Here is a 27753-nt window from a genome sequence, read left to right as displayed (position 1 = left end):
CAGTCCCACAACTGGTGGGAGATTTCCCAGCAAGCTCTGCTCCCAACCGGAGTACTGCCCGACCCACCTTCCCACTGGGCAAACAGGAAAACCAAGGCTCAGGGAGGAAGAGGGGCTTTTCAGAGAGCAGCATGGAGTTGGAGGCAGGGCTAAGAATAAAATCAGATCTCCTCACTGAAACTGAACCCCCACCCCGCACCTTGCGAAGTGCTGTGCTTTAACAAAGGCTCACTCAGGGACTCGGGCGCGGGGCGCTAGGAACACATGCTTCCAGAAGTCCACCCACTGTTCGAGGTGGTGGTCACCATGCACAGAGCCAAGGGCTCCCCACCCCAACCACTTGTGGACTCTTCAGAAGGCCTGGGGCTGGACTGTCTTCCTGGATCCCAAGTGAGAGCATGTGGTTGAAGGCTTCTTGGGGAACCTGCAGGCTATGGCTAGAGCACTGGGAAAGGCACCTGATTCTAGCTTTGGAAGAAAAGCCCTATTTTGTATGACTTCTATCCACCCAGGGGCCCCAAAGGTGGAGAGTCAAGAGTCCTGGGGCAAGTGTTGTGAGAAACAGGTGTAAGGGGCATTGCTTTCAGGTCTCTTGCCAAGTCCTCGAGAAGGAATCAATGCAGCTAGACTGAGCTCAGTGAAGGGGGCTAGACGCTGCCAGCAACCTTGGGCCTCAGGTTGGGGTTGATCTAGGTTCATGTTTCTCAAAAAAGTGGCCCTGAGACCACTTGCATCACAAGCACTGTGGCTGCTTAGTGAAAGTGTAGATTTGTGGGCCCTACCCCTCACCAAATCTGAATTTATGACATAGATCCTAGGAATCTGGGAGCCCCTGCGTGGCTCAGTCAAGTGACCAACTTCGGCTCAGGTCATGATCTCATGGTTTTTGAGTTCAGGCCCTGAGTCAGGCTTTGTGCTGATGGCTCGGAGCCTGGAGCCTGCTTCAGATTCTGTGTCTCCTTCTCTTTCTCTGCCTCTCCCCTGCTTGGGCTCTCTCAAAAATAAATAAATGCACATTTAAAAAACTTAAAAAAAAAAAAAAAAAAGCTCCTAGGAATCTTCATTTTAGGCCAGCTCTAAGCAACTGATGAGCTTGGGAGTTGGGAGGACCTCACAGCAGCACTTGGGCACAGGTAGGAACCCTCTTCTTACCAAGAGGGCAAGGGCCACCAGCAACCTGGATCTTCTTGCTAGGGCACTAGGCTGGGTCGGAGAAATGTCAAAAACACAGAGGGAAAACAACAGCTTGTACTCACAACAGCTAACGGCATCCCAGGCTGCCCTGTACCCAGCCCCCCACCCACGCTCCTGTAGCCCCAGCAGCAACATGAGGTTGGCTCTGCCCCTCATCCTGTTTTACACACATAGAAGCCAAATCAGAGACCACGCCCCGGGTGAGGAACTGACAGCCAGAGCCGTGCTCCCTCCCCTCAGCCAGTCAGACTCCACCACAGGCCCCCTCCACATGGGCTCATCACAAGCTTTCCACACCTCCCAAACCAGTCTGAGTGCTTTGTGTCACCATCCCAAGAAGCAGGTGCCATCATTATCTGTGTCTTACAAAAGAGTAAACTGAGGCCCGTTACCTCAGGTGGATAACGTCCGAGATTTATCCAGCCACTTCTGTCTCTTAAGTAATTACAGGGCACGTGTGGTGTCGGGGAGGACGTCAGAGAGACAGACGGGGTCCCAGTTTCAGCTACATGTCTATTTTTTATTCAATATATTAAATATATTAATCAGAAAAGTCACATACTATAAATCCAGGAAAATACACAAATATAAATGTCAGAATCTGTCATTTGTCTTCTTCCTAGAGTAAGTTTCTGTACAAGTGGAAAAGAAGGCAAGGAGAGAGAGCAGGTGCAAGGAGGCGGGAAAGGGCTCGCCCAGGCTGGTGGGGGCCACCGCTCCCTCCCGAACCCCCTCTCCCAACGCAGCCTCTTCCTTCCTGTATTTACAGCAGCATTCGGCTTATTTACAGCACAGCGGTGTGTGTTAAAAACGGTTTATCTTACAAAAACATGAAGGCCGGGGCTGGGCTAGGGGGTAAGACAAATAGTAGGGGTCACCCCCGTGAGTGCATCCCCCTCCCCCAGGGCGTCAGCTCCCTGCCAATCACCCAGAGCAAGTGGGGAGGCCGACCAGTCTGCAGCTCAAGGCCAGGCCAGGGTGGGGTTGCTCCGAGGGTCCGAGGGTCCGTGGGCTAAAGGCACGTGGGGTGGCGTAGGAGGGTGCACGCACGGTGCACGCGTGTTCCTGGGCTGGGGTCAGAAGGGCAGCGTGTCCATAAAGATCTTGTCGACGATGGGTGGAGGGGGCACCAGGTCCTCCAGCTTGAGGTAGAAGATGCGTTGCAGGCCCTGGGTGCACAGGGTCCGAAGCTCGGGCAGCTTGCCCAGCAGGCGTGACAGGCAGCTGGCTGGCTGGGGCTCGCCCGCCACGGCCGAGACGTGCTCCTTCAGGCAGCTGGCAATGCGGTTCTGAAGTTCCTCCACCCGCCGGGGCTCCTGCAGCCCGTGCCGGTCTGCGAGGAAGGCGAAGGCTTAGGGATTAGCTGTCCATCCAAGGCGCAGAGCCCTGCCCTGAGCCCCGGCCTCCCCCACTTGCCCCCTGCTCTAGACCTGTCGCCACTGACCATCCCCCACACTCCGCTGGCACCTCGCAAAAGCAAGTTCACGCGCAAGCCCCATTGGAAGTCTAGTGGTAGCCTCAGGAATACTCATTATCCTCATCTTCCAAATGACAAACTGAGGCCCAGAGAGGTTAAATGACTTGCCCAAGGTCACAAAAACGAAATAAAACCCTAACCGGATTTTCAGACGAGGCCAGTAGCTTTTTTTGCCGCCCCCCCTTCCCTCCCCCCCACCGCCCCAGACGGTTCCAAGAAGCCCTGGAATTAAGCACTACGTTTTAGAGGCCACCTCCAGGGAAAGCTGGTTTCAAAACCACCACTCCTTCAGCCCAAAGTGCCTTGGATTCTGTCCTATATGGCTGGGCCCCCTGTGAAATTTAAGCGCAAAGGGGGATGGGGGCAGACTGGTGCTTTAGAAAGTAAGAAAAGAGATCTGAAGACCTCCACATCTAACTCCAAAACATCCATCCCGAATAACCATACTTACACAAAGTAGACAACAAGCACACTTAATCTATGCTGATAGAAACCAGAGTAGTAGTTACCCTCAGGGGAGCAGATGACCACAGGGGACCCAAGACCCCTTGGGTAGTGACCACGTCTGCTTCCTGATCTAGGTAACGTTTATGTGAGTGTGCTTGGTACGTGAAAGTATGTCATTTGTGTGCCTTCCTGCACGTGACATAATTCAGGAAGATTTTATTTTTTTTATTTATTTTTTTTAACCTTTATTTATTTTTGAGACAGAGAGAGACAGAGCATGAGTCGGGGAGGGTCAGAGAGAGAGAGGGAGACACAGAATCCAAAGCAGGCTCCAGGCTCTGAGCTGTCAGCACAGAGCCCAACGTGGGGCTCGAACTCACAGACTGTGAGATCATGACCTGAGCCGAAGTCGGACGGTTAACCGACTGAGCCACCCAGGCGCCCCAGGAAGATTTTAAAAACAAACCAGAACCCTAGGCCATACACGATGACCTACACGAGTCTGCATCTTGGGTAGTACGGGATTAGTTCACAGACTGCCTTGGGCTCTGCCTCGGGCACAGCGGGGCCCGAACCCCGGCTCTGCCGCCCACCAGCTGGGTCGCTCTGAGCAAATGCTTGCCCCTCTCTGCATCTAGGTCCCCTCACTTCACCATGTGGGGGCCCACCAAGTGCCAGATGCTAGCCCACCCAGGGCCAGGCCCTCAAGCCCACCCCAGCTCCCCGCTGGCCACTCACCTGTGATGAGGACGAGTGCAGAGAGGCAGGCGAAGGCAGGGACGTCGACCACCAAGCCGTGCAGGGACCGAGAGAAGGCCAGGATGCTGTCGATCCAGTCGCCAAAGCCAGGGGCGCACTGGAGCCGGTGCAGCACCAGGCCTGAGCAGAAGATGAGTTTCCCCTCGGCAGGCTTGGACCTGGTGGGCAGGGACGCAGACGTTGGTCAGGGGGGCTTGAGGACAGGGCAGCAGAGGAGGAGCTGAGGGAGCAACGGCAACTCACCGGTAGGCCAGGCGGAGGATGAAGAGTTCCAGGAAGGCTGACTCCAGCAGCAGGTCCTGGTCGCCCGGGGACAGCTCAGCAAAGCCGGGGATCTTCTCGGCCCACTTGCGGATAACCTCCAGGGAACTCGAAAGCAGGTCATAGAACTGCTGCACATCCCCAGCATCTTCCTTCCCAAAGTGGGGCAGCACCAGCTCCTGGAACTGAGGGTGGTCCGGTGGGGTCAGCACCCCACGAAGGGCCCCGCACTGGGGCCACAACCACACACGGCCATGTCACGCACTCGGATGACGGCCAGATCCCGGGGGCGAGGGAGGAACTGCGATTCTGCCCGTGGTCCTACTCGCCAATCCTCCCATGTTAACCCAGGGCTGAGGCTGCTGGAAGGAGCACATTTTTTTCTAATTGGCCGCCCACCCGAGGGGGTACATTTTTCCATCTGGTCAGCCCAAAAGGGGCTCCTCTTTTTTCAGTACGTCCAACTGGGGAGGGGCCTTATGCGGTGTTCACAAAGCCACTGAATGTGGAGTGGGCGGGGCTCACCTTGGAGTAATCCAGTTTGGCCGTGCTGGGCCCCGAGTCCAGGTGCGCCCTGACCAGGGAGGTGAGGAGATTGGCAGGAGAGGCATCTGGGGGCTGCTTGGGCTTTGAAGGGAGCCGCCCCCGCCGTCCCTTCAGGCTGTCTGTCCGGACAACTGCAGAGAAACGGGGAGGGCTGAGGAAGGGAGGAAGGGGTCCAGGGAAGGGACTCTCAGCCCAAGCTGTGCATGTCATGCTGGGAAGTACCCTGGAGTCTAAGGACCTAGAGCCCCTGAGACCCTACAGAGAGCACCCCTCCATGAGCCAGGCAGGTGGACCCGAGGTGCAGTGGAGATAAGCCATCTGTGGGGGCCCACCAGGACAGATGTCTGGGGACACTCTGTCTGCCTCACCCCACTCAGGCCTGCCTCTCTCTCCCACAAGCCCATCCCAGCCACCCACCTTCCTTCACCATGCCTACGGCCAGGCACTTCTGGAAGCGGCAGAACTGGCAGCGGTTTCGCCGCCTCTTGTCCACAGGGCAGTCCTTGTTAGCCAGGCAGATGTACTTGGCGTTTTTCTGCACTGTGCGCTAGATGGGGGGGCAACACGGAACAGGCTGTCAGAGCCGGGCGGGGTGAAGGGGGGGGGGGGGGAGACCAGGGGAGGGGACCGTCCAGATCCTGCTGCCATCACAGACAAAAGCACTCTCTGTTCACAGCTATTTTTCTAACATTTGGGTGGCAGGGGAGGGAGAGATGGTGGGGGGGGGGGGGAGGAAGAAGAAAATCTTGGGGACACTGGGAGAGGTTTTTGCCTAAGGAGGGAGACCCCCCCCCCCCAGGACACAAGATTAGGGGCCAGGGGTTTGGGGCTCCCAGGTAGCCCAGGTACCTGTACATGTAAATGTGCCTCCCTGGGGCAGACAAGAGAGAGTGGAGGAGGGATGGGGGGGTGGGGACGGGAAGCTGAGCAGGCACCCAGAGCTGGGACAAACACACAGCCTGTTCCCCAGTCCGCCCCCAGCCCTCAAGCATCCAGCCCTCTTCACAGATCCTTTTATCTCACGCCAGGAACATGAGTGCCCGGGGCCCCCATCCCACTAAGACCTTGAGTTGGGAGAGGACAGGCAGAGGAAACCAGAGGCTGGCCATTAGTACATGCCCTCCTGGGGGCACCCCTGCAGCCTGCACCCTCGCCCATATCTCACGGTCCCTTCACCCCTCCGCAGGCAGCCCCGATGGTGCACGAAGGTCCCAGCCCCCGGCCATCTGTGGGTCCCCAGGAGGGCAGCCCACCTGCAGATCAGACCCCTTCCTGAAGGGCACGATGGGTTGGGAAGAGAACCCCAGGGAGGCTACCGCACAGAGCCTACTGGGAAGAGAGACCAGCTTCGCCCGCTTCCCATAAAAAGCTGCACCCAGGGGCAGCCCAGTACCTTGAAGAAGCCCTTGCAGCCCTCGCAGGTGCGGACACCATAATGCTGGCACGAAGCATTGTCCCCACACACGGCACAGCGGCCCTCGCTTCCACCTGGAGCCCCGCTCCGGGCCTTGGCAGAGGGCACAGGTACATCCAGCATCCCTGGGCCATCCAGGTGTGGAGAAGTGGGTGCCAGGCCTGGGAAAGCCGCCGACATGGAATAACTCTCCCTCTCCCCCAGCTGGCAGGGGGCCTGTGTGGGGAATAGCTTCAAGGGGCTTTGGACAAGGCTGGGGCTGGGGCCGGCGGGGGGGCTGAAGGAAAAGAAGGCCGGTGGCTGGGGGTGCCCAGAAGCCTTGGGCAGCTGCTCTGTCCATGCCCGCAGGCCTTCATACGTCTGGCTGGGTGAGAAGGGGCCGAATGAGCCATCCCAGGGAGACAGCTGGGGTGGCTGGAAGCTGGGCGTGGACGGTGACGGTGCTGAGCAGGGGCTGCCGTAGTAGTCGGAGCCACTGGAGGACAGGGTCTCATCCAGGGGGGCGCTCAACGGGCCAGGATAGCAGCCGTACACCTGGAAGTCCTCAAACTTGAAAGAAGCAGAGGCAGGGGAGGTGGCCGAGGATGAGGATGTGGAGGAAGCCGAAGAGGAGGCCGAGGAACATGGCTGGGCTGTTCCCGGCAGCTGGTAGAGGAAGGTGTCAAACTCCCCTGTGTAGCCATCCATGAAGGTGCTGAAGCTAGGCAGGGCAGTGGGGGCAGTGGGGGCTGCCTCAGGGCTGGCCAGGTCCATGGTGGGCTTGCTGAGCTCGGGGGTCAGGGGGTCGCTTGCCAGGTGGTCACGGGATCCTGGGCTCGGTGCTGGTGTCCCATATTGGGCTTGGATACAGGGCATCTCTGAAGAGGGGGGAGACCAAGATTGAGGAGGTGAGAGTCAGTGAAGGAAGTCTGAAGCCTGACCTCTAAATAAGTGTAGATCTCTAAGCAGCCAGGTGGCAGGAATCCCGGCCAGACACAGGACACTGAGGCGTTGGCACCATGGGCCACCACAGAACCCAGGAATCCTGGTCCCCGGCTGGAGTACCATCTCAACCCCCATGTCACAAAGTCCCCGGGCAGTGGCCCAGCAAGAGTGGGCTCAGTTGGAAAGCCAGCCACACCCCAGGCAGCCTGGGAACCCTAGGGAAGGCACCCAGCCAGCATTTCTCTGCTGGAACAGGGGGAGGCTGTGTTCCTCCAGCCCCCTGCCCTCCCGCATCGGGTAAGGCATGGGTGGGGGCTGGGAGAAGGGTGGGGAGGAGAGGCAGACAGGCAAAGCCTTACTTAGCCCATTCTCTGGGTGCAGAGATGTTGTTTCCCTAACCTGGCACTTCTGGGAATATTCCCAGACGCGGCCCAGCCTTTGCAAAACCCCCTCTCCTCCTCCCTGCACAGTGCCTGGGAAGGACATCCTCAAAATGGAAGAGGAGCTAGGAACGAAGGCCCAGCTGCCTAAGAAAGAGGCCTAAGCAGCCATGAGCCTGTCCCCCATCCCTGCCCCCACCCTACACATTGAACAAAGGCTGCAGCTCCCACGCGTACCCCAGTCCTGCCATCTGGGGATGGGCGCCCGCTCTGCGCTGCCTGGGATGCTCTCAAAAGCATAAAGGAAGGGAGCCCAGACCTCCTCACCCAGTTCCCCACTCCCTGGGGGATCAAGTAACCGGGCTCCAGACCTTTAAAGGCCAAATGCTAGTGGGAGGCCCAGTGGGGATAGGAGGGAGGAGAGAACAGCCCCCCTGGACTTCCAGGAGAAGGGACAGTCCCTAAGAAGAATTTTTCTGCTATCCCCAAAGCATTTCCCCTTGTTATTTTTATAAGAGAACACCCGGAGCCCAGCAGACTTGAGGTGGCTTTACAAGGAAGAGAAGGAGGCTGTCGGCGGGCAGATGGAAGACAGTCCGTCCTTGCCTGAGTCCCTCAACTAAGGGATGTCTATGCCCTGACGAACCCAGGAGCTCAGGCAAAGAGGGCTACACCCTCACTCCTGAGAAGCCTGAAGGAGCAGAGATGGCACCATGTAGGGGGAATCTGTAAGCTTGCAGACTAACACAGAGAAGGCTCTGGGGCAGTTTGCCACCCCACGTCCATGCCTGGGGTCTGCACAGCTCTGGCCCACCCAGTTAGGGTGGGTACGAAAGCAAACTGGAACAGAGAGGGCCACAATCAAGGAAACAATGAGGGGGGCAAAGGCTGGCACCACTTCCTGGCCAAGAGCCCAGGGGGTCCTCTGGTTATAGCCTTTCCCCCCACCTCCATGGGCCCTGGACAGGGCAGCTCCACCCCTGGCCTGTCACTCCCACAGCCAGCCCTGGCACCGAAGCCCCTTGGAGCTCTGGCACCGCCCACCCAGCGGTGCGCATCCACATGCACATATAGCACCTGCAGGATATAAGGGTGGCCACCTCTCCCTGCACTAAGACGGTCTAGGTAGGGATGGGTTTAGGGTGGCAGCCACACGGGGCTGGGCGTTCCAGCCTTATTCAAATCCTGTTTCTCCACCTGGACGTCCCACATCCGGATCAACCCCCACCAACCTATAACCCCCCCCTCTTTGTGCAGGTACTTAACTACACCAGATATGGACCTACATCTAGCCTCAGGGGGGAGGCGGGGAAGCAGTCCCACAGGGAGGAGGAAGAGGCGGGGTTGAAGGAGGGAGCAGGGAGAATCCGGCTTCAGGCAGGTCCTGGCAACAATGTGGTTTGCACCTGTTATGCTGAACAAGCTACAGGCTGCACCCTACCTGTATGATCCAACAGGGACTGGGGGAGGGGGGTACAGATGTGATCAGCATGTGAGGCTAGGACGGTGAGTAGGGGGGATATCCTTCAGGTACCACACCAGAGATTCCAACGTTAGCAACTCCCACACAGGATCCCCAAGGACCAATGTTTCCACATCTCCCCCCCACCCCCCCCCCGCTCTCTCTCTCTCTCTCTCTCTCTCTCTCTCTCTCTCACACACACACACACACACACACACACACACACACACACACACACACACACAAGCTCCAAGCTACAGCTAAAACAATCTTCCCTGTACTTCCAGAGATCCTGCCCCTAGGAAGACTCATTTAGTCCAACACAAGCAGTACCCCTCCGCAGTTCAGCCACCAATCCTGGCCATTTCCTTCAGCAATCCAGAAGTCTCCTGACACAGTTCAGGCAGCAACTTCGGGCTGGGGACCCTGGCAAACTAAGCCATGGCCTCTATGGTGTTAAGAAAACAACTAAGGGAATAGGGAAGGAGGTGAACAAGCGGGGAGGAAGAAGACCCTTTTAGAAATCCAATCCTGGCAGGAGTTGGATGGATCCCAGCAGTTAAAGCTCTGCGTATCTTTTCCTCTACTGTACTGAGACTCCATCAGCACCCCAGTCCAGGGCGCACTTTGCCACTTGGACACCCTGGAGGCTGAACTACAGCCAGCCTCCTACTAAACAAGTCCCCACTCCTGGCCCCGACTCTAACCCCCTGCGGCTTCCACCTTCCACCTTGCACGGACACTCCCCCCCCCCAACCCCCACCCCCACCCCCGGCCCAGCAGACTGAAGTCCGACCCGGGTCCTCATCCCATTCCAACCGGCCCCCTCCCACGTCAGAGTTGCACCCTACACCCGCCCTCCTGCATGCTGACCCTACAACATCCTTTCTGCCCGCGCGTACGCCCATCTCCTTCATGCAACACCCCTAATAACCAAAGCAGAGAGCGCTGCTGAGATGCACGCTCCTCGCGGGGGCACCTACCCGGCTGGCTCCTGCTCCCCCTGCCCGGGACCGGCACCCCGAGTCGCAGTCTGGTCCCTCGTGCGCTCCCGCGGTCCTGCACACTCCCCCAAGTTCCGCAGTCTCTGCCACTGGGGCTCCCCGGCCCGGCCCGACCCTCCTCTTAAGTGCTCCGTGACGCACGGAGAGGGGCGGGGGCGCCACTGACGCACGCGGCCCGGCGAGCTATGGCCATACAAGGGCGCGGGGGGCGGCGCGGTTCCGGCGGGAGGCGGCCAGGGGGAGGCGCGGGACGGGGAGCCCGAGGAGGCGGGGCGAGAGGGGGCCTGGAATGTCTGCGCGCGTGACGCACGCGGGGTTCCATTGACGCAGGGAGCGCGGATTGTTTGATCTATAAATAGCCCCCTCGCGCCCGCTGGGCCGGCTAAAAATAGCTGCTCGCGGACTCCCGAGGCTCCCCCCGCCGGACCCAGGACCCGGCCCGGGTCCCCCAGGTCCGAAATAACCGGCCCAGAGGGCCAGAGCCCGAGAAGGGGGCGCTCTAGAGCCTCAGCCGCAGGGCTTCCCCGGACTAGGCTGTCCTCAGCCTCCGGCTGCCCCGGGGAGCCACGGCCGCGCCCGCTCCCTCCGGCTCCCTCCACACCCGGCTCCGCCTTTGCACTCTCCCAGCCCTTCCTGGAGGCCTGAGGCGCGGGGGGGGGGGGGGGGCACCCACTGCTGCAACTGGGCTGCTGGAGCAGGCAACTAAGGGACCCACCCCGGGCAACCTGAGCCCCCACTGAAGCCCAAGGCACAGCCAAGTGCACTTGACCCGTCTTCCCCAGCAGGGTCGATGGCCCGATGGCCGAAAGTTTGGCCCAGGGACATCAGAGCCCACCGCTTATTTCCGCCCCCTACTCTCCCATGCAAAGTACCTTCCAAGGGCAGGGGTTCGCCAGGCCCAAGATGGGCTGATAGGCTCCTCTCCACACGCTGAACTTGATTTCTCACCAGTCCCCTTCCCAGTCCCTTGCAGAGTGGGTGCACTATAGTTGGGAAATTACCGAATTTCAGAACCGGGTGGAGCCTGAGAAATCTTGTCAAATTTGTGGTGACTCTTCCCCATTTTATAAATAAACAAGCTCAGAGAAATAATGGCACTTGCTCAAGGTCACACAGCGAGGTGGTGACACACTGGGGTGGAACCCGGGACCTCTGATAGCATCTCTAGGGGATTTTTCCACGACCTCCCCTGTCCATGACTCCCACCTCACCTGCAGCACCTGTGGAGAGAGCAGCTCTGACCTGCCCCATGGAGCAGGAAGGGACTGCCAGGGCTGTATCTGGACACAGACCACGCTGCAGCCACCGGAGACTTCTCTGGTCTGGCTGTCACCCTTCTACCCCCATTCTACCCCAGACCTGGGGAGGCCTGCACCTGCTAGGTCAGAGAGAGGGGAAGTAGGCCTAACGTTTACAAGGAGGAGAAATGCCCCCACCAACACTTGGGTCTCAGCCAGCCAGCCAGCCCCCGTCTCCCCTGTAAGTCAGTTTGAAGGGTTTCTGCTAACACTTTCACTGTGCCTTAGCCTTAGCCTGCTGGGGCAGCCCAACTCTCACCTCATCTGGTCATCCTACAGCACTTCCCCTACCCTTGAGCCACTTCCTGTTCCTCACCTCCCATCTCGGATTTCCCACGCCCTTGTCCCCTGCCCCCACTTCTGCCCACTCAAAGGTCCTGCCAGCATTTCAAACTTTACCCGTTGCAGGCGGAGCTCGTCGTCGCTGTACTCCGGGCCCACCACCCCATCTCTGCTCCTGATGCCCCACATGCAACTTCTCATTTTTTCTTGAAATTCTATTTTGGGACATCTCTTGGATCCCCTGTTTCTACTCCAACCACACGCAGCCCAGCCTCACTGGTGCACGAAGACAGCAGACCAGCTGAGTGAGGCCAGTGACCTCTGCTTCTCCTTGCCCACACCCAATAAGGAAACTGCCCCTTAACCAGCTTGTCTCCTCTTCCCAAATCCTCCTGCTCACCAGTGGAGTAGTCTTCCTGCAACACGGATCTCATTCAGTGATCCGGTCACAACCTACCGTAGCTCCCCCACCTCAGCATATAATCTCAATGTGGACCAGTCTTCAGAGAGCTCTGGTTTTCCCCAAACCATCTTCCAGAGACCCTTCAAGGCCACCTGGGTGAAGGTGAAGCGTGGGTAGAGTAATGCAAGGGGACCCATACAAGATCCCCATCCCACCTCAAGCCAAAGTTTTGTGTTCCTTTGTGTTGGGCTCTTGCATAGGGTTTGCTTGGAAAAAAGAGATTCCACAGGAAAAGGCGGGGGGGGGGGGGGGGGGACTTTAAAACTGCTAATATAATTCACATCCTCCCATTTTACAGATTAGGACCCAAGAGTTCCCAGAGGAGCTGCACCTTGCTCAGAAGTGCACGGCAAGTTTGGGTTGGTGAAGCCAGTCCCAGGCACATCAAGTGCTGGCTTGCCACCTAGCCTGTCACCCCAACCTGGAATGCCTCCCTCCACCCCAACAGGGCCTTCCTCAAAAACTAAAAACAATTTGGGGCACCTGGGAAGCTCAGTCAGTTGAGCGACTGGTTTTGGCTCAGGTCATGATCTCGTGGTTTGTGAGTCTGAGCCCCACATCGGGTTCTGTGCTAACAGCTCAGAGCCTAGAGTCTGCTTCAGATTCTGTGTCTCCCTCTCTCTGCCTCTCCCATGCTCATGCCCTGTCTCTGTCTCTCAATAATAAGTAAACGTTAAAAAAAAATTTAAAAAAAAAACAATTTTAATGTTAGCAAAAGATGATTAGCCAAGTCAATGTTCACCTAAACAGGTGTATTAGCTGCAGCTTGACCAATCTGTGCTCAAGCCCAGCCTTACCAGTCCTCTGCAAGCTGAGCCAGCCTTGAGCCCTGGCACCTCCCTGTCCTCCCCACCACTTTCCATTTGTGAAACACAACACAGACCCATCCCTACCCTGGGGGGGTAGGGATCAGTCCACCCAGGAGCCTCAGGGAACTGAGTGTGGTGAGGAGCTGCCCCAGGCCCTGGACTACATCTCCAAATCTCATCATTTAGCCTCCAGATGTGTGCCTGCAGCCCAGGCCCCACTTCCCCAGGGCCCCAATAATGGAGGGGAAGACAACGCAGCCGCCATTTGGCCACGCATGTGGAGGCAAGGATGCCAGGGGGTCTGAATCTACTATGCACTGAAAGTAAGTAAATAAGGAGAAAAAGGCAGAGTCCCTCTGTGGGAACACAGCCAGGGCCACCCATTCAGGCACCCATGTGGAGCATCAAGCTTAAGGCACAGGGGAGAGGGAAGAGGGGCTTGGGGACCCCAGACCTCATCCCTGCTGGCCAGAGGCCCTCCAGGGAGGGTATCCTGGGGCTCTGAGGAGGGTAGAATCTAAGGTGGAACTCTGGGGAAAGGCATACTTCATGCAGACTTTGGGAGGCCTAGAGCATAAGCTGGTCCCAGGCTCCCAAGGGATCCCCAAATCCAGTCCCCAAGAGCAAGGTCAGAGTGAGCAGCCCCTTATGGGAGAAGGGGTGGAATGGGAGGGGGAGGGGTAACGATGAAGGAAAGATATCCAAAACTACAGGCGAGGACCAAAAGGTCCAAAACTACAGGCGAGGACCAAAAGGTAAAGTAGGACCACGATAACAACACAGGAAGCGCAGGGAGAGAAGAGGTCATGTTGGGAATGAGACAACAGTCCGCACGGGGCTCCCACAGCATGGCCTGGCTCAGCCCACCAATCTGCCCTCATTACCCACCACCACCACTCTCCACTGCTCCCATAAAGGACCTTGGGCTAAACTTCCCACCACTCAGTGGGCATAGTGCCCCTCTTCCTCCCTTCTGCTCTGATCCTGCTCGTCCCCCAAGACTTCTGGCCATTGCCCTCCCCCTGCCTAACTCTTAATGCTAAGCACCTTCTCATAGGTCAAGGGGCTCATGGGGAGTACCAACCAAGGGTCAGACCTCGGTCCACGGCACTTCACGTGGATTCCTCCACTAAACCCTCCACTCAACCGTCCAGGTTTAGAATTGTGACCCAAATTTTATAAACGAGGAAATGGAAGTTGGGGGGGCAAGACTCAAATGCAAGTCAAGGAACTCCCAGTTTGGGGCTGGACCCAATGCCTTTGACTCTGAACTGCGAAGACTGTGGCTTTGGACCTTGATTGTTCTAAGTATACCACAGAACCAGGTGCGCGCGCACACACACACACATACACACACACAGCCTGTAAACTGAAAACAGCAGTTCCTATGGGCAGGGGGCGGGGGTGTCTTTGGTGGGACTGGATGAAGTCCGGCTCCCAATCTCACAACAATCACACAGGTCTGTTCGCTGTGAAAAAGTCATCAAACTACATACTCTCAAGGTTTCACACCCATGATTTGTGCACTTTTCTGCATGTACATTTTCAAAAACAAAAAGTTTATTTTAAAAATAACCACCCCTACTCAGTCGGTTGAGCGTCCGACTTCGGCTCAGGTCATGATCTCGCAGTTTGTGGGTTCGAGCCCTGCGTCGGGCTCTGCGTTGACAGCTGGGAGCCTAGAGCCTGCTTCGGATTCTGTGTCTCCTTCTCTCTCTGCCCCTCCCCTACTCATGCTCTGTCTCTCTCTCTGTCTCTCTCTCTCTCAAAAATAAATAAATGTAAACAAAAAAAATTTTTTTTTCAAATAACCACCGCTAAATGGGAGAGACTTATTTATCAAAGGGACACAGATGCCCCTGCAATTTACCGAGTACACATTCATTCAAGTGTGTGTTACTGAAATCAGAGAAACAGTGGCTGCTTCTCATTATATATTGGTTCTACCGACTGCTCAGGGCACCGCTACAGTTAGAAGAGGTTACAATGTCTAGCATTAGAAAGGGATCTCCACACAGTGTGTTTTCTGTCGACCCAGCAGGTTTTCTGAAACACTCACTAGGCTCTGGCCCCTCCTAGTCAAATCTTATGGGGCCTGGGGACTTATGTGCTGACTCACCCCCTCCTTCACCTGTGTGTGAACATGAGGGGAAGGCCCTGTCTCCCTGAACTTGGCAGGGGGTAGCCTTCATGCATCTTTAATAGTAACTGGCCCAGGGCAGGCCCCAAACGGGCAGCCGATGTCCACCATCGTTCATCGGCCAGGAAGGTTGGTGTCAGTTTGGGTAAACGGGGGATGGAAAAAGTAGAAGTATACAGCCCCTTTCCCACACTGCCCCCCACCCCCAGCCTTGGGCTGCGCCACCCCTCCCCACCCCCCAGCAGAGGGCAGGAGCTTGTCCTACTTTCTTCAAGACCATCACCACCCACATACCTCCACACCCTTCCCGAGCGGTGGGCAGAGGGAGTGAGCTTTGCCTCCTCTCGCTGAGAAGTGGCCACGAGAGCTTCCCCTCTTCAGCCCCAGGACCTACTGCCAGCCCTGACCTAGCCACTTCCTTTTCCTGCCTTGGCAATGGGTAGGGGGATTTGTGCCGTGGGCACAGAAGCAGTGCCTGCTGCCCCAGGGGGCTTCTGGGAACTGGGGGGTGCAGGGTGAGGCCCTGGCGCCTGGTCTCCCGGCCCTTACCCAGGCCCTGCCACGACCATGCATGTTGTTACCTCTGAACAGAGCCCGCCAAGGATGTGAGCAGGTAAGCCACGGTCTGCCACCTCTCACCCCAGCCCCCAGCAGGGACAAAAGATGGAGCGACTCTTAGAGGCATCTAAGAGTCCTTGCTGACCAGGAGCCAGCAAGCCTGGTGTCTCACCTGGGGCCAGTCCCTCGCCCTCTCCAAGACTGTTCTTCATCTGCCCAGTGTAGACAACATCACGCTCTGGGGCCGTGAGAACTCAGTTCATTAAGGGAAGGGAGAAGCACAACAGTGAAATGGAGCACTGCCTGAGGGCCTAGACTCTAGGAACCTGCAGTAGGATCCTGGGGTGGGGGGCAGGCAGGGAAAGGAGATATAAGGGTCTTCAGCTGGACTGGGGAGCCAGCACCCCCTTCTTCAAGAATTAGAGAACAGTAACCCCATCCACACCTCTCCCCCTCCACGGCTGAGTGAAAGGAAATGAGAGTGTGCCCAGAGATGGGGCTCTACCTAGCACCAGGAAGATTTCAGACTCTGCATGCAGCAAGTGCTCAATTAATACTCTGGAGGAAAGCTTGTGAGTTAAGGAGGTCAGACCTCTCTCCACAGAGGCTATCTTTAGTCCAGTGACTTCTCGACCCTCACCTCCTTCTCAGGCTAGGAGGAATTAACATACAGCACAAAAAAAGAAGATCAGACTTTGGGAAGAAGAGCCAGACAGTGCTGGAAAAACGCAGAGAAGATCGTGGAGTGCCTTCGGGAAAGGTCGGCCCACGCCTCATCTGCGCCCTCCCCAAGCCTCCTTCCGTGCCCCTCAGTCTGCTCAGCTCCTGGCCAGCTCCTCTCCTCCACCCTTGGAGGGGCTCCCACCACCTTGCAGAACATCACCACCCACCAAATTCTCCTGCCCCTGCCCAAGGTCTCCACCCAGCCTCCTTGGGCAAAATTTCAAATTCCAAAATAAAAACCCTCTGATAACGAGCCCCAGCCGGAAAGACTGATGCATTTTCCTATTGTTAAAGTATTTTTAGTCGCAGGCTCTGGATTCATTTAGAGACTCACGTTCAGAAAGGAGGGGGGGGGGGGATTCTTTTTTTTTTTTTTTTTTTGAGAACTGAGAAGGAAGGCACAAGAGCCTCCCACGTAAGGAGCTGCCACTTCTTCCAGGCCGGGCTGCAGCCCCTGGCCCGGGGCCCGGGGAGCGTGTTTGTGGCAAGATGGTTGGCGCAGTTGCCAGACCTCGTTCCAGCCGTGCTTCGCAGGCACCAAGACCAGCTGGGAGGCCAAGAAAGGAGAGCGGGGCAGGGGCTGAGGGCTCAGGGAAGCTGAGCCCCCCCCAACCCTGTCCCAACCAGTTGTGGCAGGGAGGTGGGGACCCTACTCAGGGACCAATGCCGAGGTTCCCCGATGGACACCTAGCTCATTCCAGTGTCCCTCCCCAGCCCGAGCAGACCAGTGCCTCACCCAGGCTGGGTCAACAGGAGAGGAGGACTGAGATTGTGCTGGAAGTCTCCAAGGAAGGAGAGAGACAGAAGCAGCACCTGTCTATTTCCACACCTCCCAGTGCCGGGTCACGGCGTGCTCCCAAGTACAGCTCCCACCACCATCCAACTCAGGTCAAGCTTTACTCTTACTCCTCGGGAAGGCCTGCCACCCTTGCTTCCTCCTTCACACCCCTCCTCTCAGGGCCAAAGAAACTGCAGTGTAGATCGTCACAATGGAAAGAGACCCAAACAGCCCAGCTCCCGTACCTCAGTTTCCCCATCCCTACGACTCACCAGCTATCTCTTCACGATCTGCTTAGACTCTCAGAGGTCCTGGACAACTGCACCAGGCGAGAATCCTGGGGTTGGTTAGGGGCTCTTCCTGGCGGCCTCAGGGAGCCCTGCGGGAAGAGACGGGACTGCCCAGTCAGCCCGGCCTGCCCGGCCAAGGCTATGCACCAGCTGAGCGGACTTAGGACGTGGAGCTGTCTCCAAGCCAGCTTGTCCTCCTCTGTTTATATAGCCGAAACCAGAGCCGGCCTCTGGGGACAGAGGGAGCTGCCTCGGGGCCCTCTTGGCTGAAGCCTGACTTTGGCCCAGGTCAGCAAGAGCCCAAAATAGTCAGCTGACGGGAGCCCCGGCGTGAGCGTGACCCTGGGCCCATGCCCGGGCCTGGCAGACAGGTGCCCACGTCACAAGACCAGCGGCTCTAGCACTCATGGGGCCCCGGCTGGCAGCCCCTCAGGGTGGCCCTGGCATTGTATACGGCATGGGGGTTCCACCCAGTCACCACCATCACCCTGACAACAAGGTGAACACGAGGAATTCTGCCCATGGGGGCCGCTCTGTACCCACGGGAAGGCCAGGCGCTCAGGAGGCGGTCTGAGCTGATGGTAGAGGTGGGGGCCGGGTTGGGGGAAGCCATCTGGCCCGCTGCTGTCATCATCACTCACGTGCCTCCCTGGTCCAGATCCCTGGCTGACCAGGGACACCTGCCTCTCCCACTTACAGTAATTCCTCTCCCTGCCCCCAGCCCAAGGTTGGTGGCACAGAGCCTGCGGCCAGTAGACGGCCAGGTGCACACCCAGCTCAGCCTCTGGAACAGGAGGCCCTGCTTCCTAGGGCTTCCCCTCCTTCCACCCAGGCTCAGGCCGGACACCTCCTCCTCCCCTGTCGCAGCCACCTCTGTGGGACTCCCTGTGCCCTGAACACCAACTCCACATGAGGCAACAGTGTTTGGGGGGTTGGGGGAGATATGAAACCAGCTCCTACTTCATCCAGGGATCCCTCAAGGCCTGAAGGGGGCTGTGGCCTGGAGATAGCCCCCTGTTCTGGGGAAGGAAGAAGGGCATCACAGATCCCTGGCTGGGGTGCCAGGCTGAATTTCAGGTCTCCCAAGTAAACATGGTAACCAGGCCCATGGTGCCCTTGGAGCCATCCTAGTATCTGAGATCCCCAGGGAAAGGCCTGGTGGAAATTTCATTCCCACACTCCATTCTTCACCCCTAGATCTGCTTGTACCTTCTCCAGAAGTGTCCTCAGGCAAGGAAAGTAGGTCCTCCACCAGCCGACCAGACCTCTGAGCTCGCCCAGACTCCAGGAGACCTTGATTCTAAGTTTGGCTCTATATGCCCTCACTATAGGATCTTGAAAAGTCGCTTCTCACCTCCGTGACTCCGTTTCTTCATCCATAAGGGGAGGAGGTGAACTAGATGGCCTAGAATCCCTCTGGCCATGGCCACAAGTCTGAGATTTTCCCCCTTGGGGATGCTGTGTGAATAGCGGAGGGCCTGTCCTTGCCCTTTGCCAGTAAGATCTTCCCCATTCATAGAAGCACCTTCCCATACCAGACCCCACAGGCCTGCCATACAGGCCTGCCATAGTAGGAAGGGTGTGGTCATCCCCTTTTGCGGGGGAGATGATCCCAGCCTTCCCTTTGTGCATTCCAGTGTGCATGCCCTAGAAACAAGCCAGCTTCCCATCCCCCATGCCTGCCCCACCCCCCAACCCCCATGCTCCTGGCCTGGCCTTGAGCCGGCCAATCCCACCCCATCAGCTTCCGGGAACCAGACACGTGTTGCCTTGGCAACGGTGGCCATCTACCCACATCCCTGCCCCTCTCCTCCCACACCAGCCCATGCCCCCCAGGCCCAGAGTCCCGCAGCCTATCCTGCTGAGAAAGCTAGGCTTCCCCCTTCCCCACCCCCACATTGCCCCCATCACTGAAGAAATCAGATCTCCCCAAGCAGAGCAGAACCTCACCCGCCACCTCTGCAGGGCTTCCCCCTCCATCCCCCAAACCACATCCACTTAGGGCAGCTCCACACCCACCTCTGTCCCCCAACCTCACCTGCTTGAAGGCCCCAGGGGTGTACAAAGGACAACAGTAGAGCACTTACCAATCTGGATGAACCAACAGACCTCAGACAACACTCAACCATCCCTTGTGCCTTCAGGGCCTGGCAGGCGGAGCTGGGATGCCTGAGAGGGGCCAGGGCTGGCCTCTGTCCATGGTGGAAGCCTACGGAGGGAGAGTCCGTGTGAGTGAGGAATAACCAGCCAGCAGGGACACTCCCTGGAGGCAGCACAGCCAGGAAACACAGGAATGGGAATAGAGGCAGGACCCGGGCCGTGAGAGCTGACAAGCCAGCCCAAGGATTTTCCTGGGCTGGGCATCAGAACCTGGGGGCACACACCCTAGGCAAACAGCTCTTGGGGATGTGAGGTGTGACCAGGAACAGCTGACATTGTGTGGGACATCTCAGGACCATGGGGACACATGCCAGCACCCAGCCCCTCAGCCTTATGCCTCACTCCTGGATTGGGGTGGGGGGTGGCTTTAGTCCAGCACTCAGCCCTGATGTGCACAAAAGGGCACTTCGTAGGCAGAGAAAAGAGAGCTATTGTGAGGATAGAGTAGAATAACCTCTCTCTCCTTAAGGGGCTCCAACTTGGCCCCCAAAGCCTCAGACAACCCCACAGGGCAGGGGCTCCATCACTCCATCTCCAGGCAGCCGGCCTTCCAACCAGAGCAGTGGGGACTCCCAGGAAATATTCTGTGAAGGCACTCCAGTCCCCAGACAGGAAGGCCCAGCCTGGAGCAAAGAGGTTAAGGGCCCAGATGCCAGATCCCAGATGCCTGTGTTCAAATCATGGCTCTATCACTTATGATCTTGGGCAGGTTACATAACCTCTCTGTGCCTCCTGTTCAACTGTGAGAATGACACTCCGTAGTTGTCTCTGATATTAACAACCACAAGGCTATCACGGAGCTTAAAATGAGTTCATACGTGTACAGGACATAGAACAATGCTGGATACGTATACACATGTATGTGCTATCACTGTTGGGAAAAATCAGACGAGGACGAATCAAAGCCAGCCCCAGACTCTGCTTCCTACTCCAAGCCACTTCTGGGCACCTGGCCTCCACTTCCAGAGCCAACGGTGAGTACCACCCTTCCAGCCTCTTTAAGCTCTCGCCTGCCCCCTCACTGGTGCCAAAGCCTCCTTCAACCAGGGTACCCCAGACCCCACTTCTTTTTCCGCCCTAATTCAGCTTTCTCCTCTCTCAACTGAGTCCCAGAGTGAGAGTAGGACCAGGTGCTTCAGGCCAAGATGAGGTCTGGGAGAAAGGAAGTAAATGTCTCCATGATGGGAGGTGGAGGGAGTAAGGAGGAGGAGGGCCCAGAGGGTGGGCAATGGGCTTCCTGGCCTTCCTGACCTCTGCCCCAGGGTCCACGGGCTAAAAGGAGCTACTCTGGACCATGGTACTCAGATTCTCCTCTTACAGAGCTACTAGAACTCCCATGTTCCTGTGGGTAATGGAGACCAGGCTGCAGGAAAGAGAGGGGGGCAGTTTAGAGATCTGGAGGGCTTCCAACCCCATACTGAAAGCAAAATCAGGCTTAAAATCAGGCAGTGAGCCACGAGCCACAGAAGGTCCAAGAAGGAGCAAACCAACATCTCTGGACCCCAGGAGGTTCCTCTGGGGGAACAGATCAAAGTCCATTACACTCAACACAGAGCAGAGGGCAAACCTCTGAGTATGCCATAGGACTGGGCAGGTGTGGAGAAGAGAGGGATGTCCCCTTAAGGGAGTGGGAGCATCAGGCCACACCGCAGGACCCAGCCCTTGCTCCCCCTCCTTGCTGTGCTCTAAGCACCTGGGCTTTCTTTCCCCAGTCAGGGCCTTTGCACTGGCTGCCTCCTCTTCCAGGAAAGTCACTGCCCCGGTATGTCTGCCCCTTGTCACCAGTCAGGTTTCCAGTCCCATTCCATCTCCTTGGAGAGCCTCCACCCCCACCCTCACCGCATTAACCTGTTCATATTATCACCATAGGGCTAATGCTGTTCATCTGTTCACGTGTCTGTCTTGATCGCCGCAGTCTGCAGTCTCCAAAACAGAGCTCAGCACTAGTAGGTACTCGGTAAGTATTTGTGGAATGCAGGAGAAAAGGACTCACACAGGCCTGCACCAGAACTGGGCTGGGAGAATGGGCCAGATAGCTTGGAAGGAGGTGAGGAGAACACTGTCGCTAAGGAACTGTCCTTTCCACTTGAGGGCGGATCCAAAGTGTGAGGGCTCTTCCCAATGCTGAGCTACAACCTGGACTCCAAGAGCCCCAGCCCTGGATCCCAGCTCTGCCCGGGCCCATCCAAAACCTCCTTCTCCTCCTTCCTATCAAGTATTTCAGTCTGCTAACTCAACTCCTCCTTGCCCCCAGGACACGGCTGACACACCAAGCGGTGCATTGGCCAAGTCCCCACCCAGAAATGGGCACATTGCTCATTATCAACAAGAACAATGGCAGACAATATTTACTGAACACCATGTGCTAGATATATCACTAAGCCTTTTACATGCATTTTCTCATTTCAGCCTCCTCACTACGAGGAGGAGATTATTGTAGGGAACATTTTACCAGTGGAGAAACTAAGGCACAGAAATGTCCAGTAACTTGCCAAAGGTCACACAGCTAGAAGTGGCAAAACTGGGATTAGAAAGAATCCAGGGAGCCCAACCAGCGAGCCCAGGGCCAGGCATCCGTCTTCCCACCTTGGGATTCCTCTGGTGGGTAGAGAGAGGCCTTAGATTGCACAAAGCAGTTTGGCAACCAACATCGGAAAGCAAGTGAGAAGCTCCCGGCCCTGGGTTGCTGGGCCTTAGAGCCCGGTGCTAGGCCTGAACCCCTGAGCTCATTTTTTTCACTCCAGCACAGGCCCCAACATTTATAATCAGTCCTGTTCATCTTGTCAGTCTTGGGCCATCCTGCAGCCTGGCTGCCATCATTCCGAATCTTGATTTTATCTTGCTGTGCACTTGTCATTCCCCTCGGCCCTAGGGCTTTCCAGTCAGCCGGCTCCCCTTTTAAGTCTCCATCCCTCGCTGATCTAAACATTCACTTGAAGTGGGTGTCGGACCACTGCTGTAGCCGCCACTGGAGGCCCTGCCCGGGCTGTTATCAGCCCTCTAATCGATCGGCACCCTTTGGGCACAACGGTTGCTTAGCCACCTACCTCTGCCCAGTCTTCCTTTTCCCTCCGCATTCCGAGAACTCTAGCCCCCCAACCAAATGAAGCCTCCACCGTAAGCCATTGTAAATGCCACTTCTGCACCACTTCTAATCCCAGGTCCTGGCGCCTGACTCGAGGAGACCCTCTCCGGCCTCGATTTCTTTACTCGGTCCCACAAAGGGGCCGCCCCGGGCATTTCTGGTCCCGGTCCCTCCCCTCCCGAACTCCTGGAACCCATTCCCCGCAGCCGGGGGCGGGGAGGGGGGGGGATTGGAAGGAATTTCTCCGGCCCGGCCATCTCCAGCGCCCCTCACGGGCCAAACCCCACCCTTGGCGGGCCAGGGAGAAAAAGCGTTGGCCGCCGCACTCGGGGGGGGGGGGGGAGGGGGGGGCTGAGTCTGGGTCAGCAGGTTCCGCAGGGAATCCAGTCCCTCCCCGCCCCACACTCCCACGATCCCCAGCAGGACTCCCAGCGTGGCTCCCAGGCCACTCCACCGCATAGGCGGAGACCCCATTCTTCCCGGGCAGCTCCCGGAGACCCCCTCACCGCTCCCCACCCGGGCCCCCTCACCTGGCCGGTCGAGCTCTGCTCGCCTCTGCACCCCCGCCTTCCGGGGTCGCGCACCGGCCAGCGGGGAGCTGCTCCGCACCGCAAGGCGCAGGGGCGCCCATGCCTGGAGGCCGGGGGGTCGCGGGCGCCGCGCGGGGCCCCCTACCAGTTCCGCGGCCGCCGCTGCGAGCTCCTGCAGCCACGCGGCCGCGGCTCCGCGCCCCCCACCCCGGGAAGCCCCCCGCCCCGCAGTTCCGGCCGCGGCCGCGCCCCCCGCCCCCGCAGCCCGCGGCCGCCAGCGCAGCCTTCCCGGCCCCGGGCGCGCCTCCCCCGGTGGGCGGGCGGGGACCGTGACGCGCGCCCACTGACGTCTCCGGAATCCCGGCGGCGGCGGCCGACGCAGCCTCATCAATGGGGCTAAAAATAGCGGCGCCCGGAATAGCCGTGAGCGCCCCGCCCCGCGCCCCCGCCCCCCCCCCCCCCCAACTCGCCGCACACCCAGTTACATAACCCGCCTCGCTGTGGCTGGGGTGGGCGAGCCGTTTTGCAGGTGAGGGTTCTGCGGCCTCGCTAACACCTTCCGAGGCAGCAAACCTGGAGCTGGGTTATAAATAAATTACCCAGGGGCTTCCCCGGAAACAGAGGTGGGAAAAGTGAGGCCCAGAGAGGCCCCGCGGCGGCCCAAAGTCACACAGCCATTAGGCTGGCTTAAGAGGTCAGGGCCCCCGCCCTCTGAGCCTTGGGCACCCCCACCGGCATCGATTGGTTGGCCTGCATGCCACCCCAAGGGCAAGGAATCCGACTAGCAGGACGCCCCAGCTTCCACACGGGAGGGCAGTTTAGACAGAGAGGGAGAGCTTGGGAGGGTAAAATTTCTCCTGAAGAGAAGCGTTTCCGGAGGTGGTGAGAGTGCAAGGCCAAGGCTGGTGGTGGATTCACTGATCAGGCTGTTCCTGTACTACGGTGTGACCGAGGGCAAGTCACTTCACCTCTCTGAGCCTGGGTTTCCTTACCTATTAAATGAGGGTGATCATATTGTCCACCTTCTCTGGTTATCAGGAGACTGAGCAGCAGTGGAGAGGCCTTATACTTTCTTCTTACTCTCCTCTAGGAATCCGACTTCCCCCCAGTCCACTGGAGTGCTCCGTGTGGGAAGTACACGAAGGCTCACCTCAGTGGCCAGGAAGCCCTGAGTGGCCCACCCTCTTCTGGCCATAGTCTCCAAGTCTCCTCAGTAAGAACCTTCCTGGGGGTGGGAGTACTTGGAAGCTTTCTCTCTCACCCTGGACTGGGACATTCTTTGGAGATGGGAGAACTACCTTGTTCTGAACATATCCTTCTGCCCCAACAGCCCCCCACTTTTGGAGTGGCTGGTGCAGGGAAGCCAGGCCAACGCTGGAGCAGTGGGACTGGGGGCTGACTGGGGGGTGTGGGGTGTGGGGTGTGTTATAATGTCTGTTCCTGTACTGCCAGGCAGGCGAAGCTCCTGGGGAAGAGCCATTAGGCGGCACCCAGTCCTGTGCTCTGCTACACCAGCCACCAGCGCCTGCTCATTTTTGGAGCCACCTTAGATTACAAGCATGCTATCATATCCCCAGCACAGAGGCCAGGCCCCACGCAACAAAGAATCTCTTCTGCATTCAAAACTCTCCAAAAGAGGCCCCACACCCCCACTCAGCCCTCATTCCAGGGGCCACATTCTTCTCCCCACCGCCCTGCCCACCGCAGAAATCCTTTTCTGGACCTGGTCCTTAACTGCTGCAACTCAGAAGCCCCTTTCTCTCCATCCTCATCATGATCCCAAGAATCGCTGCTTTGTCTCAAAATCAAGGTTCTTCTCAGACCCTTTACATTCCTTTCCCAGATTCGACATGGAATCTGGTGGACACAGAAATAAAGAAACCGAGACTTCAAAATGGCAAGGTGGGAGGGGGGGAAGGCTTGGGACTAGTTCCCCCTTCTCCTTCCTACCCCAGCAGCTCCTTCCAAATGGGCATTTTAAAGAAGCCACTACCCCCACCCTCTCTTTTTCTTTTTCCAGAAATCTAACTTTTGAAATACATTTTAAAAATATTTGCCTGTGTAGGAGAAATACATTTATTTGGACAGGAAAAATAAAAAAAAAAATTAAAAAAAAGAAAGAAAGAAAGAAAAAGAAAAAGCTCAATTACCAGTTTTTCCATGAAGGCTTCCAGCCCACAGAGGTCTCTCCCTTCCATAAATACTTTAACACAACTTGGCTTTATATATCTTCTCCTGTTTTATAATCAAGTAAAACATATACTAAAATATGTAACGGCAAAACACACACACCTGTGTGGCTTATCATGGCAGCTTGAGGTGGGAGAAGGAACTTGGGTTCAAGAGGCCTGGGATTGACATTGGTCCCACCTGTGACCAACTGTGTGACTTCAAGGAAGTTACTCACCTGGACTGGGCTTCAGTTTCTTCATTTCTTCATTTGAAACAAGAAGATGAAAATGTACCCTTGTTGCAAAGAGTGTATCTTTGACGGTAGATATAAAGAATGTAGCAAGTAGGGGCCACCTGGGTGGCTCAGTTGGGTGTCCGACTTTGGCTCAGGTCATGATCTCACGGCTTATGACTTTGAGCCCCATGTCAGGCTCTGGGGCTCTGTGCTGACAGCTCTGAGCCTGCTTGGGATTCTGTGTCTCCCTCTCTCTGCCCCTCCCCTCCGCTCGCTTGCTCACTCTCTCTCTCTCAAAAAAAAAAAAAAAAAAGAATGTAGCAAGTAGTCTGGCACATAGTAGCAGACCTGCTATTTCTATACAGGAGGCCTTAGGGGAAGGCAGGCCTGGGGACCCTATCTTGAATCTTCAGATGCAGACTACTGACCGTAGCTTTGCCGAGCTGGTATGTTTATTTGGGGGCTTGAAGAGCTGCACAGGTGACGGAGGCAATACCACCTTTTAGTGTCATCACAGATCTCCAGTAAATTCCGGCCCCCTTGTTGCCTCTTTGACCCAGCTGGCTCAGCTAGCAATGTCCAAGCCAGGATCAGAGCCCGGGGTCTTCTGACTCCCAGACCAGTGCTCTAGTTTCTACTCACCGTCTTGTTCCTTCGTGCCTAGCCCCTTTTCTTTCTACACAGACTCCAGGAACACAAGCCCCTTTCGCAGATGGGAAAATTGATGAGAGAGAAGTTCAACCACTTGCATGGCTCAGGAGCTAGGACCAGAGGGGGGAAACAGGTGCTCTGGTCAGTTGCTGTGACACATTCTGGGAAATTCCTAAGGGAGAAGGACAAGATCTTGCTACAGAAAGTTGCTTCCTAGTCTGATGGGGAGGTAGAACACGAGAACAGTTATGAATACATTGCCACAAGACCCAAAAGGTAGCCTCCAAGAGGTCTCCAGCCGACATTGGGGTGGGAATCCAGAAGGTTAATCTGAGAGGCCTCCCTTGAAGAAGAGAACATGGGGCACTGTGTGAAGGGAAGGAGAGGACCAGGCAAGACACAGAGAAGGTAGCACATCGTATGGAGGAAAAGGCTGACTTCAGAGTTCTTAGATATGGGGTGGGGGCAGGGCTGAGACCCAGAACAACCAGCCAGACCTCTAGTGGTGTTCCCCACATGCCCCTCCAATCTCACAGTAGCAAAAAAACGTTGATGCAACTCCACCCAGTCAGGGAGACACTATTCCACCTCACCTCCACCCTGGCCCAATGGGGTTGCCAGTAAAAGTATGTCAAGGGGGTTCCCCAGCCCTTTTGTGCCAGGAAGGGGCTCCCCTGCCCAGGGCCTAGCCCTGAGTGAGGAGAGGGGTTGTGGAGGGGATTCCCTTCGTGGTTCCTTTTCTCATCTGAGGATGGAGAAATACTTTGCAGGGGTCTCCCCACCCTTCCCCAGTTTTAGGAGCAATTAAAGGGGAAAATGGGGGTACAAAGACAGAGCAGAGCCTTCCTGGGGTTGTCCCAGGGATCAGGGTTCTTCCAGGGACACCACCCGGATGGGGTTACCTGCTCTGAATTACATAAGGATGAGGAGGCCTGGTACTTTAGACGGTACCTCCACATTTTCTGTTCCCTGGTTGCCATGAGAGGCCATCAGGGCTAGCAAGAAAAAGTGACCAAGTTCACCAGGCTGGAAGTGACAGAGCTATAATTAATGCCAAGCTTTCCCCTAAATCCAAGCCAGGCTCTTTATTAAAAACAAGCAGAAAACCTCTATAACTTTATTTTTTTAATTACAGAATCAAACAGGCTCGTTGTAAACAAAGGCAAAACGTTACAGAACTACGTGATTTATGAAGCGAGAGGCTGGTAATCAACTCCCCAAGGAGTAGAGTTTGGTAATCCTCCGGTGTCCGCTTCCAGATTTCTCTCCACGTCGCCGGAGATCAGGTCTGGCCCGGCGGGCCCTCCCCCAGGGGCCGGGACCGGAACGCCAGGCCGGAAGGAACAGGGCCGGGCCCCGCCGCAGCAGTGCAGCCTCGGCCGTGCCCCACGCCACCGTCCCGGGGGCGGCCGCGCTGCCCCGCGCCTGGCCCGGCTGGGCCGGGTGGGGCCCGGGGAAGCCGCTACGTCAGGAGGCGGACGGGAGGGAGCCCGCGCCGCCCCAGCCAGGCTTCCATTACATCACTCGGCGGCGCGGAGCCGCGCCGGGGTAAACACCGCTGCAAACCATTGGCTACCTTGCGGCCCTTCCAACCAATTACACGATTGTATGCAAATCAGCCGTTGGGCGTTTGCTTCCTTCTCGTCTGGTGCTTGCAAATAGACGCCTTGGCGAAGGCGGGGGCGGGGCCGGGGCGCGGGGCGGGGCCGCC

At 57.2% G+C, this 27753-nt stretch overlaps 1 protein-coding gene and 1 long non-coding RNA gene across 5 annotated transcripts; one reads left to right on the top strand and one right to left on the bottom strand.

The window, feature by feature from the left end:
• Positions 1-1693: 1693 nt before the first annotated feature.
• Positions 1694-23098, bottom strand: NR4A1 (nuclear receptor subfamily 4 group A member 1). 4 transcript variants are annotated; one of them, XM_078449845.2, is made up of 8 exons: positions 22985-23098; positions 19297-19418; positions 6078-6955; positions 5102-5231; positions 4664-4815; positions 4121-4323; positions 3857-4035; positions 1694-2527 (listed from the first exon to the last, which is right to left on the bottom strand). In XM_078449845.2, exons 3-8 carry the CDS (start codon positions 6951-6953, stop codon positions 2271-2273), a joined length of 1797 nt encoding a protein of 598 aa, XP_078305971.1. In that variant the 5' UTR covers positions 6954-6955; positions 19297-19418; positions 22985-23098; the 3' UTR covers positions 1694-2270. The 4 variants fall into 4 exon arrangements, with proteins under 4 accessions (XP_078305971.1, XP_078305970.1, XP_078305972.1 ...); XM_078449844.2 differs by lacking the exons at positions 19297-19418; positions 22985-23098 and adding an exon at positions 17192-17515; XM_078449846.2 differs by lacking the exons at positions 19297-19418; positions 22985-23098 and adding an exon at positions 10741-10848.
• A 346-nt stretch (positions 23099-23444) lies between these two features.
• LOC144616910 (uncharacterized) lies at positions 23445-27605 on the top strand. Its single transcript, XR_013556763.2, has 3 exons — positions 23445-23513; positions 24075-24197; positions 27178-27605. It is a non-coding gene; the product is annotated as an uncharacterized LOC144616910 (long non-coding RNA).
• The last annotated feature ends 148 nt before the right edge of the window (positions 27606-27753 follow it).

Source organism: Panthera onca, chromosome B4 (assembly GCF_046562875.1).
Source record: "Panthera onca isolate mPanOnc1 chromosome B4, mPanOnc1 haplotype 2, whole genome shotgun sequence".
In the NCBI taxonomy this organism is placed as follows: domain Eukaryota; kingdom Metazoa; phylum Chordata; class Mammalia; order Carnivora; family Felidae; genus Panthera; species Panthera onca.
The sequence above is the reverse complement of the archived record's forward strand: the minus strand, read 5'-3'. Positions and strand labels throughout refer to the sequence as shown.